This window comes from Gasterosteus aculeatus, chromosome 13 (genome assembly GCF_964276395.1).
Source record: "Gasterosteus aculeatus chromosome 13, fGasAcu3.hap1.1, whole genome shotgun sequence".
Classification (NCBI taxonomy): Eukaryota; Metazoa; Chordata; class Actinopteri; order Perciformes; family Gasterosteidae; genus Gasterosteus; species Gasterosteus aculeatus.
This window is the reverse complement of record NC_135701.1, coordinates 13,324,322-13,339,305: the sequence shown is the minus strand read 5'-3', so window position 1 is coordinate 13,339,305 and position 14,984 is coordinate 13,324,322. Positions and strand designations below refer to the sequence as shown.

The following is a 14,984-nucleotide window of genomic DNA, read 5'->3' as shown; positions in this document are numbered from 1 at the left end:
TTCTTGATGTTGTGCTTGCTTGAAATGAGAATAAGAGGTTTGGTTACTGCAAAGTAGGTTAATATTTTCTGTGTATGTTCAGAATATAAAAAAAACACATGTAATTACAGTGGTATCAGCCACAATCATGCTGCTTAGCCAGTATTGCCTCCATTCAATCAAAAGGACACCGAACAGATTTCCTACATTTCCTGTACTAGTTATTTGCTGCCTGCATACACCCACTCTCCTGGTTATGAACTGGCATGAGATTTACCATAGACTCCGTGCGAGGCACAGAGAAACAATGGGATTTTTTGCAACTATTGTGTAACAACATGATTGTCTCCTGGTTTTTTGTATCATGTGATCTTCCTCCAGCTGCCCCACAGCCATTTCTCTCTGGCGTAAAGAGCGGCCCCTTTTGTTTGTGTACTGACTTAATAGCCCACAGTGACTGTGCCAGTGTGGACTGCAGTATTTGATTCTCACTTTAGCAGACGCTGTTGTTTTGTCCTGTTTGTGTGGTTAAAAGAGAGAAAAGAGGGACATTAACAGGAGAAAATGTAGTTTGGGGGATTAACAAATCCCTCGTTCATGGTGCATATTCTATGCACCATGAACGAGGAGTGATGAACCAGACCTATCTTCTCCCCACAGATGGATTTAAAATCTGCCACGGCAAAGCCAGCACATAAGCCCCGTACTTGCCTGACTGCAGCAAACTGAGCTGCCCAAAGGGCTCGACGGAGCAGTTAAAAGGGGGTCAGCTTGGGAAAGCACTGCTCCCCTCTGCGACTGTCTACCCCCTACTGTCCAGAGTGGCATGCGGCGTGTAAACATAATCTGCATTTCACATAGTCCCGTCTAGGAAACGGACAGACGTCCAAGCGGGATCACATTGTTGCATGCCGTACAGCGCCTCCGGCTATTTACTCACACTCCCAGCATCAACAAACATCCTGCTTTTAAATAAGAGACTTGAGGGGAGATTAGAGAAACGGGGCTACACAATCCCCTTTCCTTTCCCTTTTTCCATATGACCGAGCACCAAACTCTTGTTGCAGATCTACAGACATTGTTATATGTTTGCGGTTGTAATGTAATTTCCCGTAACCCGTTAACAAAGGGGAGTGGGTGTGCTCTGTGCTAAATTACTGGATGTAAGTGTTTGGGAAACCTTGTTAAAGAGTGAGGACGGAGCACCAAATTGGTTGCCATATGGGAAATGCAACATTACTTATACATCTGTTCCAAAGAACACAAACATGCTGGGAAACAGATTGCCGTAGTAAGACTTATCAATGATTTAGGACAAAAATAAACAAAACATGCTCACCATCACAGCACTATGCCATACTGCCAACCAGTGGGTTTGAAAAGTGAATTGCCCCCCATTGTTAATTAAAGGAGTTGAGTTGTGTTGTAAATTGCAGGAAAATCAAAGTGAAAAATTACTCCCAATTACACATATTCCTGACTTTATTTTACTGCATTGATTTCTAACCTTGCATCACAAAAGGCTTTAATGACTGCCGATTTGGCTGCCGATTCCTCTCTCTTTCAGAATCAGGATCAGCTTTATTCACCATTTATACCTAAATACATACATGGAATGGGAAGGTGAGTCCAAGTGGAAAGAATGTGCCTTCTTGATGGAATGGACCAAGCAGTGTTGTGGTCTTACCTTGAGTCACAAGGTTGCAGAGCAAACCCTTGCCACTCTTTATGTGAATGTGACCTCAGCCTAAGACAGACTGGTCCTTTATCACCTTTTGACCTTTCAGAATTCCACTCACAGCAGGTTCAATAAAGTTCTGGTGGAGTCACAGAGCATGATTGACATGCATGCCCTGATACAGATGCTTGTCCCATAAAAGGAAAGCCCATACCATCTTTACAAGTACCTTTCATGCATACGTTTATTCCATGTAAACCATGGCAGACACATTGGTCAGTATAAGCAGGATAAAAAACTTAAATGAAATATGGTCCGACAGTGTGGAGAATGCTGTTGTATTTATTTAACAGGAAAAAAATGCCCCAAAAGTCAAATAAATATAATGGATTTAAGATGTAAGTCCGAGTACTTTGATAAAAACATGGTGGTACATTTAATGAGTGCTTTTGGGATTTTGTACATTTTTCAAATCATATGACAGAATTGAATTATAGGCTATTGCACACACACAGATCCAATTGATATCACTAATATCGTTAATTATGGTCCAGATCCATATGTGTCACAGTCGGTCCAGGGGGCACAGACACGCGTGACACCAGGACCCGGGCCAACCTAAAACAAACAAGAGCATAACTGATTCAATTACACCTGTGTTCACCTTTCGGAGTCACGCTGTCTCCCGTCTCCTCCTGGAGGACTTGCGTAAACAGGCTTGTCAAACATCGGCCGGTAGGGCGTCTCTGGATCGAGGACACATGTGCAGAAGGAGGTCGGGGTGTCACCGTGTCGCTCACCGCTGCATTCACGGGCTGTTTGGCAAAGTTTTACACTTTCCACTGTCAGCTGTGAGGGAAGAATCCGTCTATCCGTTTTTTTTCCTATTTCCCCCCCCCCTGCGAGTGGACTTCAGCTTCACTCTCCGCTCCCACATCACCAGAAGACACGTCCGTGTTTCATTTCGTCTTTTTGGAAGTTTTTATTGCACTCTCTTGGGGGGGCGTTTTGTGCCACCTCGGTCCACGGGCAGTCGGAGGCGACCCCTCCTCCCCCCCCCCCCCCCCCCCCCGCGTTTAAATCCAGCGTGTTAACTTTGTTGCGCGGCTGTGAAGTTGACAGAAAGCACAGACGATGTTTTGCCGAAATCAAACAGCGCGAGCGACCGTCGCCCGCGGCTCTGCCCTTGAAATGGAGATACGGCGAGGGAGGTTCAGAAAGAGCGTCTTCCTGGACACATCACAGGTAGAGCACATATCACCTCGCACACGCACACGCACACACACAGACACACACTGCCTGGGATTCTCTGTTGACGGCTTTGATAGATGTCCCCGCACAAAGTGACGTATGCCTGCTTGTGAAGGGGTTTGAGATGACGGATGTTTTACGTCCCCCCAATTAAAGCTGTTGACTGCAGCAGTTTTAAACTATTTCACTAATATCCCTTCGGAGGCTTAAAAGTGCGTCTGTAGTTCTCTCTGGGGTGTGTGGAGAGTAACTTAATGTGCTATCGGTTATGTTACACCCCATTTAATAATGTACAGTTTTGTTGGGATGCTGGTACCTTTTTAAGTGGATATTGGCTGGTGCTTGTTCGTCGACACTGGCTCTTTCCTAGAAAGTCATTATAAGCTACTTTTTAGAATTTACTTCTCAAGAGATCTGTGTGTCCCTTGATATACAACCGTACCAACACACCGTCTTTGGCTAATATCGCCACATTTCAAAAATACCCCTTTGTAATGTTCATTGGCTCCCTTGTATTGGTTTTGACCTGCTTTGCTCGTGGTTGCCGTGTAGGCATTGACGAAAGCACTCGCCCCAAAAGTATTTATGCAATTTAGAAGTTTTGCACTTCACCTTTACAAAACTACAAAGTCAACGTCTGCTTCATAGTTGTCTCTGTTTGTTGGCAGAGCAGACAGACTCAAAGGCCACTTGTGATCTAACCTTTTTAATTATCTTTACTCACGGGCAAAATGAATTCTCTTTGGATGGATAGTCCTCCCTCTGTCCATCTCCATTCTCATCCTCTCACTTATAAACGTGCCTGTGAGCAGTTTGCATATTCCATTAGTTTCACTTGAGAGTTATTTGGTTATTCTGTCAGAAAAACGTTCTAGTTTTAGGGGCGATATAGACCGAAAGAAGAGGGAGGTGTGTGCTCAGAAGAGAGTATCAAGTAGAGGAAATAAGGCGTAATTCAATTGTAAGGGGATATTTAAGAAATGTTAATGGTGCAATGTGGCAAATGGAAGAGAAGGCATTGATTCCATCTCTTTCCTTCCCTCTCTGTCTCTCTTGCCTACGTGTGTGTATGCAGGAGTTTGTCCGCTTATGTGTTTATAATTCAACTCACAGGAAAACGGCACTATCTCCAAGAGAGTCAGGCACTCTGGTATTGATGTTAGATGCTGGAATTACCTTCATCTGGTGTGTGAGCAGCGTCAGTTCATCGCTGACACAAACGCTGGCTAAGGCCAGTAATACGTAACAGTTCCTGGAGGTGCAGTAGTCCTGTGAACTATGTTACATACAGTGAATAATGAATGATGGGTTTTTGTATTTTCAGTGGCGCGAGTTGATGATGATTACCCCCAGAGCGAGGAATCCGTTTTGTCTTTGCAATATTTATTCTATCTATTTATTTGGCCAGCAGGGTCAAAAAAGGAAAGGGTAATAAGAATAATCTGAATAGGCATATGCAAAACGATCACATTTATCATTAAAGCAAACTTTGCGCATATTCCACCTCTAACCTGTTTTACATTTCCCCGTTTAGTCTATGTATTAGTTATTTATCAGAGTAAAGACCCCTCTTCTCCTCACAACAGTAATCATTGCTTCCTTGCCACTGGTTCTCATACAAGATTAATTTGTGTCCCTGCCTTTGTTGCCAATGCTAATGATCCTCTTTCAGGGACCGAGACTTTCCTGCGGATCTGTGTTCCAGGCCTCTCAATGCCGCAGTGAAACTGCTCTGTGGCATTTCAATGAAGCAGGCTACCTCAGTGTAAAAGCAACTTATTTTCCCAGCACGGGGGGGGATATCCCGCATGTTTGTGTGAGCGCTCAAATGTGCCAACATTTGAGCCTTGTGTGTGTGTGTGTGTGAGACAGTGTTTTTTCTGGAATTTCTTTTGGTCAATGACATGTTATCAGAGAATGAAATGCACAATGCTCAAACAACTGATAGAGAAAGTCTCCTTTGTGGGACTGAACCCAAGTGAGTAGAGACAACTTTATTTTGCAAACTCATTTGTATGCACGTGGGAAATGGACCAGTGTGTTCAGTAGAAACTCTCGCTATGTGTATTATGTGTTTAATTTCTGTGTTTGTTTTTTAAAAAGGGCCCTTAAAAAGTGTCCTCGCTGTGTGTGTGTGTGTGTGTGTGTGTGTGTGTGTGTGTGTGTGTGTGTTAACAAGGCTGGAGGCTGCTTTTATTAATCTAGACACTGCAGAACCAGACTTGGACGGATCTCTGTGGACTACGTGCCTAATTGAGACAATCGGTTATGTTAATAAAGATTGCCAGGCGTCCAGTTTGATGTTTACACACATAATATTCTAGGCTAGTTTCTTGTTTTCCATGTGAATATAAGTGTGTCAGCATCGTCAGGAGACGTCCTGCTGGTCTGTCTGCTGTGTTCCAACTCCACGTCCTCTGAGCTCTGGTGCTGAATCATTCTGCTGTGTGCGCATCACAAATTGACAGCTCTATGTGGCCAGAGAGTGGAAAGGGAACGAGAAACAGAGCAAAAGAAGATGTGCTCATAAGGCATATGCCCAGAAATCCATTCTGCAGCCGTCCCGTGCCTGCTGGTCTCAGTGGGAACAGAGAAGACATCTGCTTCGTACGTCCGTCCACTGCGATCCAAAAGGCTCCATAGTGTCTCTGCTCTCTGTGTCGTCTCAGTCCTCGGCTGCACTGCTGTTTCAGCTGAACTCACCCAGGCATTCAGCGGGAGCCTGGGTTTGTGCAGTTATTATTATGGAGGTGGGGATGGAATGGCCTGTATTTCAATGACTTATGTATAACTCAAGGACAGTCCCCACTAGTCCACGCCACTCTCGTTACCACAAAAAACAGCATACAGGGCCAGGAAGTGGTCAGATGTGTGTGTGATGACACACCCATCGACCCACAGTTTCCCCCAGCCTGCAGGAGTGTATGGCAGTAAGTCTGGGTGCCTGACATTTGTGTAGAGTAAAAGCTTTAATAGCCGTGGTTTGGTTGGTCTTCGGTACTTCTTTGGTCGTCTTTGGTCTTTCTCCACCCTGTAGATCCACAAACTCTCACCAGTAGGTATCCGAACTCAACATACCAGTGGCTTTAGTGAAATTATGGGTGCTATGGGTGTTTCCCTTGCTCAAAAAACATTCACCCAGATTGCTATTTTAAGTTTGGGTGATATGAGGAAGTGTTCTGATATTCTGATCTTTCACATACAGGGAATATTTTCACTTTTGTTAGTTATTTTGTCAAAGTGTGAGATTATGTCTTAGCTGATACGTTTTGGATGTAGACCTTGTTCACAGTTCACAGAGGGAGATCATGCAGTCTAGGTAGACCCTCAGTGGGGCGTCATGTGTTAAATGTGGGCTGGCAGAAGAAAAACAATGAACTAAGCCTGTTTCTGGAAGCATGTGCTTACCTCTCCAAATATTGAGGGAGAGAGGTCATATGGGTGTTGCCATGACAACCAGCAAGAGGAAGCACCTCAGAACATAAAGACATTGGTGGGGGGAGCTTGCTTTCAAGGAATGCAAAAACGTCCCCCGAGTCTCCCTCTTAAGGAATCTTTGTTTACCCAGAAAACAAAGAGCCATCGTTGCACTGGAGCCCAAAACGGAGCCCTGTGCTGGGGCTTGAAATGCCAGGCTAAGGGCCTAAGGGCCTCAGAGGCCTGGGGGTTCTTCAGAGTAGATGCATTCTACCAGATTTCATGAACAACTACAGTGTGGAAGTTGCAAAGACAGGCCTGCGTGGAGCTCTGTAAGAAAGTTATGACAGGAGATTTGTAGCCCAATCTTCCTATTTGGTTTTGGACTGGCGCGTAGTGCTTAAATCTGTATGAACTCTAAATGTGCAGCCTCGGGGTATCTTTAACTCTGCAGGGGAGAAGCCAGGGAGACGTTTACCTCTTCCTGGACCATTCCCCCTCAAACAAAGCTCGGCCACATGGAGGCTTTCTGCTCGGAGACTTCCTTGGTATGCAGAGGAATATTTGAACTAGTAAATGTTTAACTTTTTTTTATTGCACAGGCTTTGTCTGTACGTCATTGTAGAGCACAGTTGCAGTGCAGCTCCTTAGTCTTGGGACAAATGAAAAATGGTTTAATCTCAATTTCTTCAAGTTGTGAGTAAAATTCCGCCAATGTCCCGCTATTGTTCCCATGGTAATGACTGGACTGATTGCCTAATACGTTTAGTGGAAGAGAGAACAAAGCTTTATTGTTCAAATAACTTCTCTAATAAAACATTCTTACTTCTTTCACAATTGAACTCATATATATATACATTAATTTTTGTTTTACATTACATTACATGTCATTTAGCTGACGCTTTTATCCAAAGCGACTTACAATAAGTGCATTCAACCATAGGGATACAAACTCAGAAGAACAAGAAAGTGCAATTTCCTCAAATAAGCCAATTTACAATTTGCTATAGATAAGTGGCGTTACAAGTACAATTTAAGTGCTACAATTTCTTAGTCTTTTAGTCGAGGTAGAGAGTCTGATTTTACGTTTTACGCACATTGTGGTTCATGACTCAAAACAATAGGTCTATTCTTTGTCGAAAATGCTAAATATCAAATGTTATTCACGTAATGTCCTTGCTGTGAGGGTGATGATATCACATTTGTTAATTTTCACTGAGAGTTAACACAAGTTAACCATCCTCCTATACTGAGGGTTTCTTCACTTGTTGTTGGGCCTCAAAACGCATGAAGGACTGCACTTTACAGCCGTATCTTAAATTGGACCATGCAAGTCAAATTGTCGATGTGATAAGAATGGCATTTGGTAGTCAGTAGTTTTTATGCATTTATATTTTTTCTGTCTTCTTTTACTTATTGCTGCAGTGTTTTGAGGCCCTTCTTTGATCTGTTTCCTGGTCCCCAAATGCATTCAGAGGTGGAGTGGATTCGCTCTGCGTGATGAACAAACCACAGATACAGTACATTCCCTCTGAACAAGTAGTTAATCAAGAGAGCAGAGAAAGATAATGGACCCATATGTACACATAGGTGTGATCAATATATTGATATTATATCAATGTTGTGTAAAACTAGATGTAATCTTAGATTTTGGGTATTGTAATCCCGTATTATTGTTGTTCGGAATGTTCCCTGGCCCACTTAGTCATTATATCCACATTATTTATCCAAAATCTCATTATGTAAATATTTGTGACGCACTGATGGTCAACCTTACAGTATCAAGGTATTTGGTTCGCTTGATATCTCCCAGCCGTGTGCGCACACATCCACATGTAGAGGAAGTGATCCGTAGCACACTGGCAGTGTTCAGTTCACAGATGTCTGCATCTCAGTTATAACTCAGAGTTATGAATGACAACTACTGTTCCAACCTCTTCATTAGTCATTCGTGATAACTGCAGTTCGTCAGCCTCTGTGTCACACGCACACACACACATCTTCAGACAGTGACTAAGCAGCAGTGTCTCCTTGAGCAAGGTCCTTTGGATACTGACGCACACAGACGGGCTTTGTTCACGCGCTGTGCGCAGAGAGGCTGTCCGTGGCGCCGACATGGTTAACTGATCGACGGAGGTGATGAAATCCCTGGATGCATTACTCCTCACGCAGATCGGAAACTTCCTCCATGCATCATCAGACCTGTCTCATTAGGTCAACACCTTGGTTAGTGATGTGAATAATGCGTTTGAATCAAGAGTAGTGACCCAGAACCGCTGCCATGCAAGTCCCTTCTGGTCTCTCTATTTTTACTGCATAACCCCAGAGCATGAATGACAATGGAAGGATTGGGATTCCGCCCATAGAGGAAACTAAGCTATCTTTCCAACAGTACGAATACCGGAGTTAAATAGGGTTAAAATAAACGATAAAAGATAAATAAAATAAATATGATTACAGTAACACAATGTATTGTTTCTTTTGGATTGAACAATTGATGATGATATTAAAGAAACATTCTACAAATCCTAATGACCTCTGTGAGCTTTTAGGTCCTTTCACCGTTTCATTGTCTACAATCTATCAACCTCAATGTCTTCCTTCCCCCGGGAGCCATAATTTATGGGCCATGCCACTTCTTTGAGGCTTTGGTCCCCTGATATAGCAGGAAAATTGGTGTGTACTGTAGCTAACCCACTTTCCTGATCCAGATTACCCAAAGCAAGTCCTCCTTTGTCTTTTACCTCTAGACAGTTAAAGAAGATGAGAATTTGTTTTATGTCCCTTTTATCCCTTTTATGTCTTGCTGTTTCACTGTCTTTGGATTCACACCCAACCAGAGACCTAAACCTACCAAGCCTGGCGCCTCTACACTGTGAAACAGAGCTTGACTGCCTTACGCCGGCGGGACCTTCTTTCTGTGAACTCAAGACCCCTCTCGGTACGGCTGTTATGCACTGACCAAAAGACAGAGACACACAAAGATTCCGGTGTGTGTGGTTTAATTTGCAGCCCAGGACACTTGTTGTCAGGCCCCTTTTGACTCATCGCAGGCCACTGCGAAACATGAGAGGCTTTGTCTCTATGTGGAAAAATGCCCTTCTGTGACAAACTCGCTGAGTTGGAGACTTTGAGAAATTCGGTGTCCCTTTTTTTTCTGTAAATCTTTCTGGATCATCAAAATAAGGATGGTTGGTTTGTCATCTCCCCCACCGGTCATAACCCGAGTCACACACAAATGAAATATGTTTGGGTGTTCTGTATGGACATACAAACCCGACAAGTCAACGGTGAATTACAGCGTGAACATCTAGTTTAAATCTTTAAAATAAAGTAACATGAACCCAGATACCCAGTAACAAAAAGTCCCTTTGTCCTCTGTCTGAATCTGTTACACTATCCTCTAGGTTTAGCCTGTAACGGCCCCGGGGAGAATCATTAACCTTCATTTCAACATTAAGGCCGTTCGAGCTGAAGACCATTTGCAGCATGTCTTTGTCTGCCTACTATGCTACATATTTTCTATTGATCTCTCTGTTCCAGTCATGTTTTTTGTGTGTTTCTGGACAAGGAGGCCTTTATGTTCCTATACATCACATAACTACCTGACTTCACTGTGAAACGGATAGTCAGGGCCTCTCTTTCATACAGAGGAATGCACTGTGAAAGGAATCGATGCAGAGGAATGTTTAGAGGTGTGTGTGTGTGTGTGTGTGTGTGTGTGTGTGTGTGTGTGTGTGTGTGTGTGTGTGTGTGTGTGTGTGTGTGTGTGTGTGTGTGTGTGTGTGTGTGTGTGTGTGTGTGTGTGGTAGGTAGCTGCATTGTGCATACCTGCTCCTACTCTGATTTGGACTAATGTTTTCCCTTTGGTACAATGCGAGTTCATGCACAACCACCTACATGCTCTCAGTGAACTGCCTGTAAGCAGCTGTAGGTGTTCGGCTATTTAAAATAAAAAGCCCTGTACCAAGTAATATAAGAAAGAATGTAACATACATTTAAAACAGTACCTCAGAGGGAAGCAGAAGAGGTCAAAGGGCCACAACCTCCAACGATGTTGCTCTTTGTTTTGATGATACCGAGCAGGTGTTTGACTTCATGAGAGCAGATGGGTCTATTATGCATGTCTGTCTTCCCTGGATTCTGCATAGTGTACTAGACCCTGCCAGCATGCCTGCGTTTTAATGTGTTTGTTTACGGCCCCAGTGGCAGGCGGTATGGTGTCAAATCGTGTTGTGTCGTTGTGTTGTTCCTGCTGTCTCAGCAATTACTTTTATCATGTCTGTTTTCCATTATTGCCTACCCAAAGAAAAAGAAAGACATCGGCTTGTCTAGATGTTTACTCAGGTTGATTTTGATGCTTAATGGCCCATCGTAAACCGGATGATGCCTCTAAAAGCATTCTATGAAATATAAAGGGTAGACAAAGTACTCTTCTGTGAAAAGGACTTGAAAAGTTTGCAGTGACATTCATAATACCAAAAATGCTGTTATTAGGCAGACCATGTTGGGTGCCAATTATCCCCTTTTCATCCGAACTAGAATAGGTATATCAGTTGGCCCTTTAAAATAAGATTACAGCACATATCTGCGTGTGTATAAGGTGCATGAGTCTAAACCTGTGAAATATCTTAGTTTTAATTAGAAACCGCCGCAAACATTCCAACTCTGCATACTCAACACTTTAAAACAGGATTTAATTCACCTTTTGTTCTGGTGTCTGCAGGTGTGAATTTCTGCATATCACACATGCATATAACTTAATTAAAGCTGACACAATTGATTTAAAACACATCTGGTGATTAAAAAAAATCTAATTTGTGTAAGAAGTAAACTATTTCTAACATAACAGACTAAATTATTCATTGAATTAATAAAAAACAGTTTGCCGTATAAATATACAGTATGTAGTGCATATTATAGACACGTTATCAAATACAATATGTATTAAAGGTGTACTGTGCGTGGAAATGTCTGAATTCAGCTTTCACAACAGGATTCCCCAAAGTTGTGACTCGCCGGTTAGATGAGACAGCCAGCTGACTACGGATGTTAGCAGCTTTATTTGTGATTTTTAAATTTCTTGTCAATCAACAAAACCCAAACATGTGTTCTTTAAAGCAAGACAAACAAAATACCACCCATAAAGAATTGCATTTGATTTCAATTCAATGTTATAAAAATCTGAACGCAGACTTCACTCCAATGCACTTTGATTAGTACAAAAACAATTAATTGAAGGTCAAATTTCTCAATGAATTTAAACCACAGTAATAACAAGATTGCATGTTGACCTTTCTTGTGCCTCACTCCTCGCTGAACTGAAATCCGTAACCTTTGATGATGTGATGCTTGTCAGTTTGCAATGTGGCCTCCCTAATGTCTCCTTTGCAGATGTTTACGTTGTCATATTGTTTCTGCAGATGTTTGAAATGTTATATTGTTTCTGCAGATGTTTGAATTGTTATATTGTTTTGGCAGATGTTTACATTTGTGGCTCCTGTTTTAAATTTGACTGAGATTTTACAACAAACGTCAAACTCTTGGTGTGTTTGCTCCTCTACAGTATTTATTATGGTCTTGTAGAAGTGACGTTACGGAAAATAAAAGGACATAATTTTGTGTGCAGGGTTTTATTGAGATTCACTATGGAACAATGAGTTTTGTTCTGTTTCTTATGTCTTTTTAGAGCTTTTTTATGTCATGTCTGGTCCAAAGCAATACTGGCTCATTACCTTCTGTCTGAGTGTACTATTTAAAAGGCTTCACCCTATTAGTCCTCTAATTGGTCATTTAGGCAGTCAACTAAGATTTCTTGTTGTTTTTTTCAGCCTAAATGATTTAATTCCAAGAAACATATGGGGGAATCTCTGGTAAACACATCATTCAAAGATCAATTTAGTGCCTATTAATAATAATGTTATTTTACATTTTTGGGGGGACTGTTGAATTGTTTTGGACACTTGCCGTGGTGCCGTTTCTTCCCTGCAGAGGGAGCTATTGCTCCATTTCACCTCCCTCAGCAGCCCATCAGCTAAAGATCCACCCTTATCTCTTTTTATTACTTTTCCTACAGGTTTGACTTTCACTAGATATTCACCTCACAGTCATTAATAGCAGTTTAAGAAAAGCATTTATATGATTAGATACTAAATGAATGGCTTGAGTGTACATATCCCCTTAAATCAACTCATGTCTGTCTTTGGTATTGCACAGCGTGCACCCCTGAGGGTAGAAATCAATGGAGATGAATGGCCTAACGAGTGAGTTTCTCTTTCACTCAGTGGACCGGTTCTTCAGAGTGATGAGATGCTGCAGTCTCCTGTGACAGACGGCGGTAGAGTTATTGAAAGTCAGCAATGATTCTGGGCAGCAGCCAGAGTGCTTTGCTTACTCCTGGCATGCTGCACAACTGACTCTATGGGAATGTCTGTGTGTCTCTTTGTGTGCCAGTGCTCAAGCCTGTTTTTTCTTTTTGGGATTACGTTAGGAAATAACATGGCACCTCAAACCAGGTGCTAAAAAGAGTGCGGTTACTCCTGTGTGTGATCAAGCAGCCCCCCCCCCCCCCCCCCAAGCTTTTCTAAGCTCATCCACCAACTGTACATCCTTTTTTCTTTAATATGTAATTTCCTGTAGAAGAAAAGTACTATCCGCATGATTTGTGGGTCCATGGCTGACATTTAATTTGCAGTATTACTCACATTTTGATGATAGATGAGCATAAAGTTTTCCCTGACATTATCACAACATCCTCCATATATAATCTTCCTAAAGAAGTTAGATCACTCAGGCGTTACAGACTGAACATGATACATCTAATAACAAGGTAGACTGTCGGTGTTATTTACAATGTCATTACTCCCTCTGTAAGTCTGGCTTATGACTGCGTAGCTGTCGGCACAGGTCATTCGTGTGCTCCGACTGAGCACTGACCTCCGAGGTGTTTCCTCCATGATGTCTGGTCTCAGAGCTCGTCACACCTTGCTATCTTCAAGTCAAACAGATGTGACCCGGTGCCGCGTAACAACGGCATGTAACTGAAGCCCAAGTCTGTCGAGGCTGTTGTGACGCCCATTTGACTGGAACGGATTTGTAACCCAGAGCTTTGGAAGATCTCATATTCAGTGTGTGACTGTAAATCGGTTGAAAAATGGCTCTAATTGTCTCGCCGACCTCATGCAATCAAGTCTGGGATTATGTTTGTGTACTCTGAGTGAAAAGTTCTGTAAATAATTCTTATTTTTAGTTTTTGCTCTGTGTGAAACAACAGGGAGGATGTTTTCTTGGCCATAATCAGACAATCAGCTGCATTAGTCTTGTATTTTTAGACACTTTTCCCACATGTTCGGTGTTTGTGTGCGCTCTGTTCACACGGCTCACGGTTCTGTGTTTGTTTATGACTTGGTGTGTATTTGTATTTTTAAGTGTAGGTTTGTGTGCTTCGTATGCCTCGGTGGGTGAGTGGGAGTTGTGGTGTGGGCGGGGTTCTCTTTTCAGATTGGGTCTAGATGACAGTCCAGGCTCTTTGTTGTGGTTCGGGGCCCGGGGCCCTCTCCGGTTTCCCTGCCCTGATCTGCTGCCACATTGAGTTAGACTGAAGACAACTTTAACCTTCAGCAGACGCTCGAAAGTTGTGAAGATGAAAGATGGCCGTTGGTGTCCTTTGAACTGGAGGTCACAACTAGTTTTGGTTATAGATTTAGCCTTTTTTCCCATATACAGTGACATTGGATAATCAAAACGTTACCCAGATTAGAGATATCTGGGTGCATCCACTAGAGAAACATACCTGAAGTCAAACGGTGACCTAAATATCAATCAGTTTACAGATGGTACAAATTTGACCTTTGCTGTAGAAGAATAAATTCTCTCGTGTGTTCATTGATCTTGGCAAGTACTCTGGTGATCAAGCCAATAGAAAACTGTTACCAACACAAAAACAAAAATCATCCTTTGACATTTGCTATAAGAAATGTGCACATTTTTGTAATTTCCTTTCATCTTCACTCATATACACAAATTGTATCAATAGCCTTTCCTTCCTGTCCATAACATCACCCGACTGGTCAACAACTGATGCTTTAAAAGATGAACGTTTTCTGTAATACAGCTTTGTTTTTTTGCTGAGCAACTCTGAGCTCCGACCGCAGCGTGCTTTCCTCCTAATAAGTTGAACGAATTTTCCGTATTCCTCCACACATCCGTTCAGAAACAAGAAACGTGCGAGCTATTGTCTTAGAAGCAGTTCTCCACTCTCAGAACATGTTATGCGAGTGAGTGCGTCCGTGTGCATAGATGCGTATGTGTATGTGTGTGTGTGTGTCCCCTGCATTGATCAAACCTCTGAGTTTAATTATTGACCGATTGGGTAATAGATTGGATGCACTTCTGCCTTCTGGGCAGACAATTGGCACATCTGGACTCCACGCTGTTAATCCACCATCCCATCAGCAGCTAATCACCGTTAAACAGTAGAAATCTCAGTCAGGCCTATAAGCTGTTAGGCCCTGGCTTGATTGACCGAATACCCGAGGCTGCCTCCTTTTCTGTGGCTCCTGGCCAAGAAGCAGCGAACGCTGTGTGTCAGCGCTCGTCCCCTGCCTGACAGCGCGCCCTGTCATTGACATCATAGCCATTTTCTGTCTGCGCCTGTTAC

The 14,984-nt window shown here is 42.7% G+C and overlaps 1 protein-coding gene across 2 annotated transcripts in view; it reads left to right on the top strand.

Annotated features, from left to right (window-relative positions):
* Positions 1–2,745: 2,745 nt before the first annotated feature.
* The window catches only part of rtkna (rhotekin a), a 46,465-nt gene continuing 34,226 nt past the window's right edge, over positions 2,746–14,984 (top strand). For both annotated transcript variants that reach the window (XM_040195291.2, XM_040195294.2), the window contains exon 1: positions 2,746–2,902. In XM_040195291.2, coding sequence (XP_040051225.2) covers positions 2,792–2,902 — 111 coding nt within the window. In that variant the 5' untranslated portion in view covers positions 2,746–2,791. The remainder of the gene's footprint in view (positions 2,903–14,984) is intronic.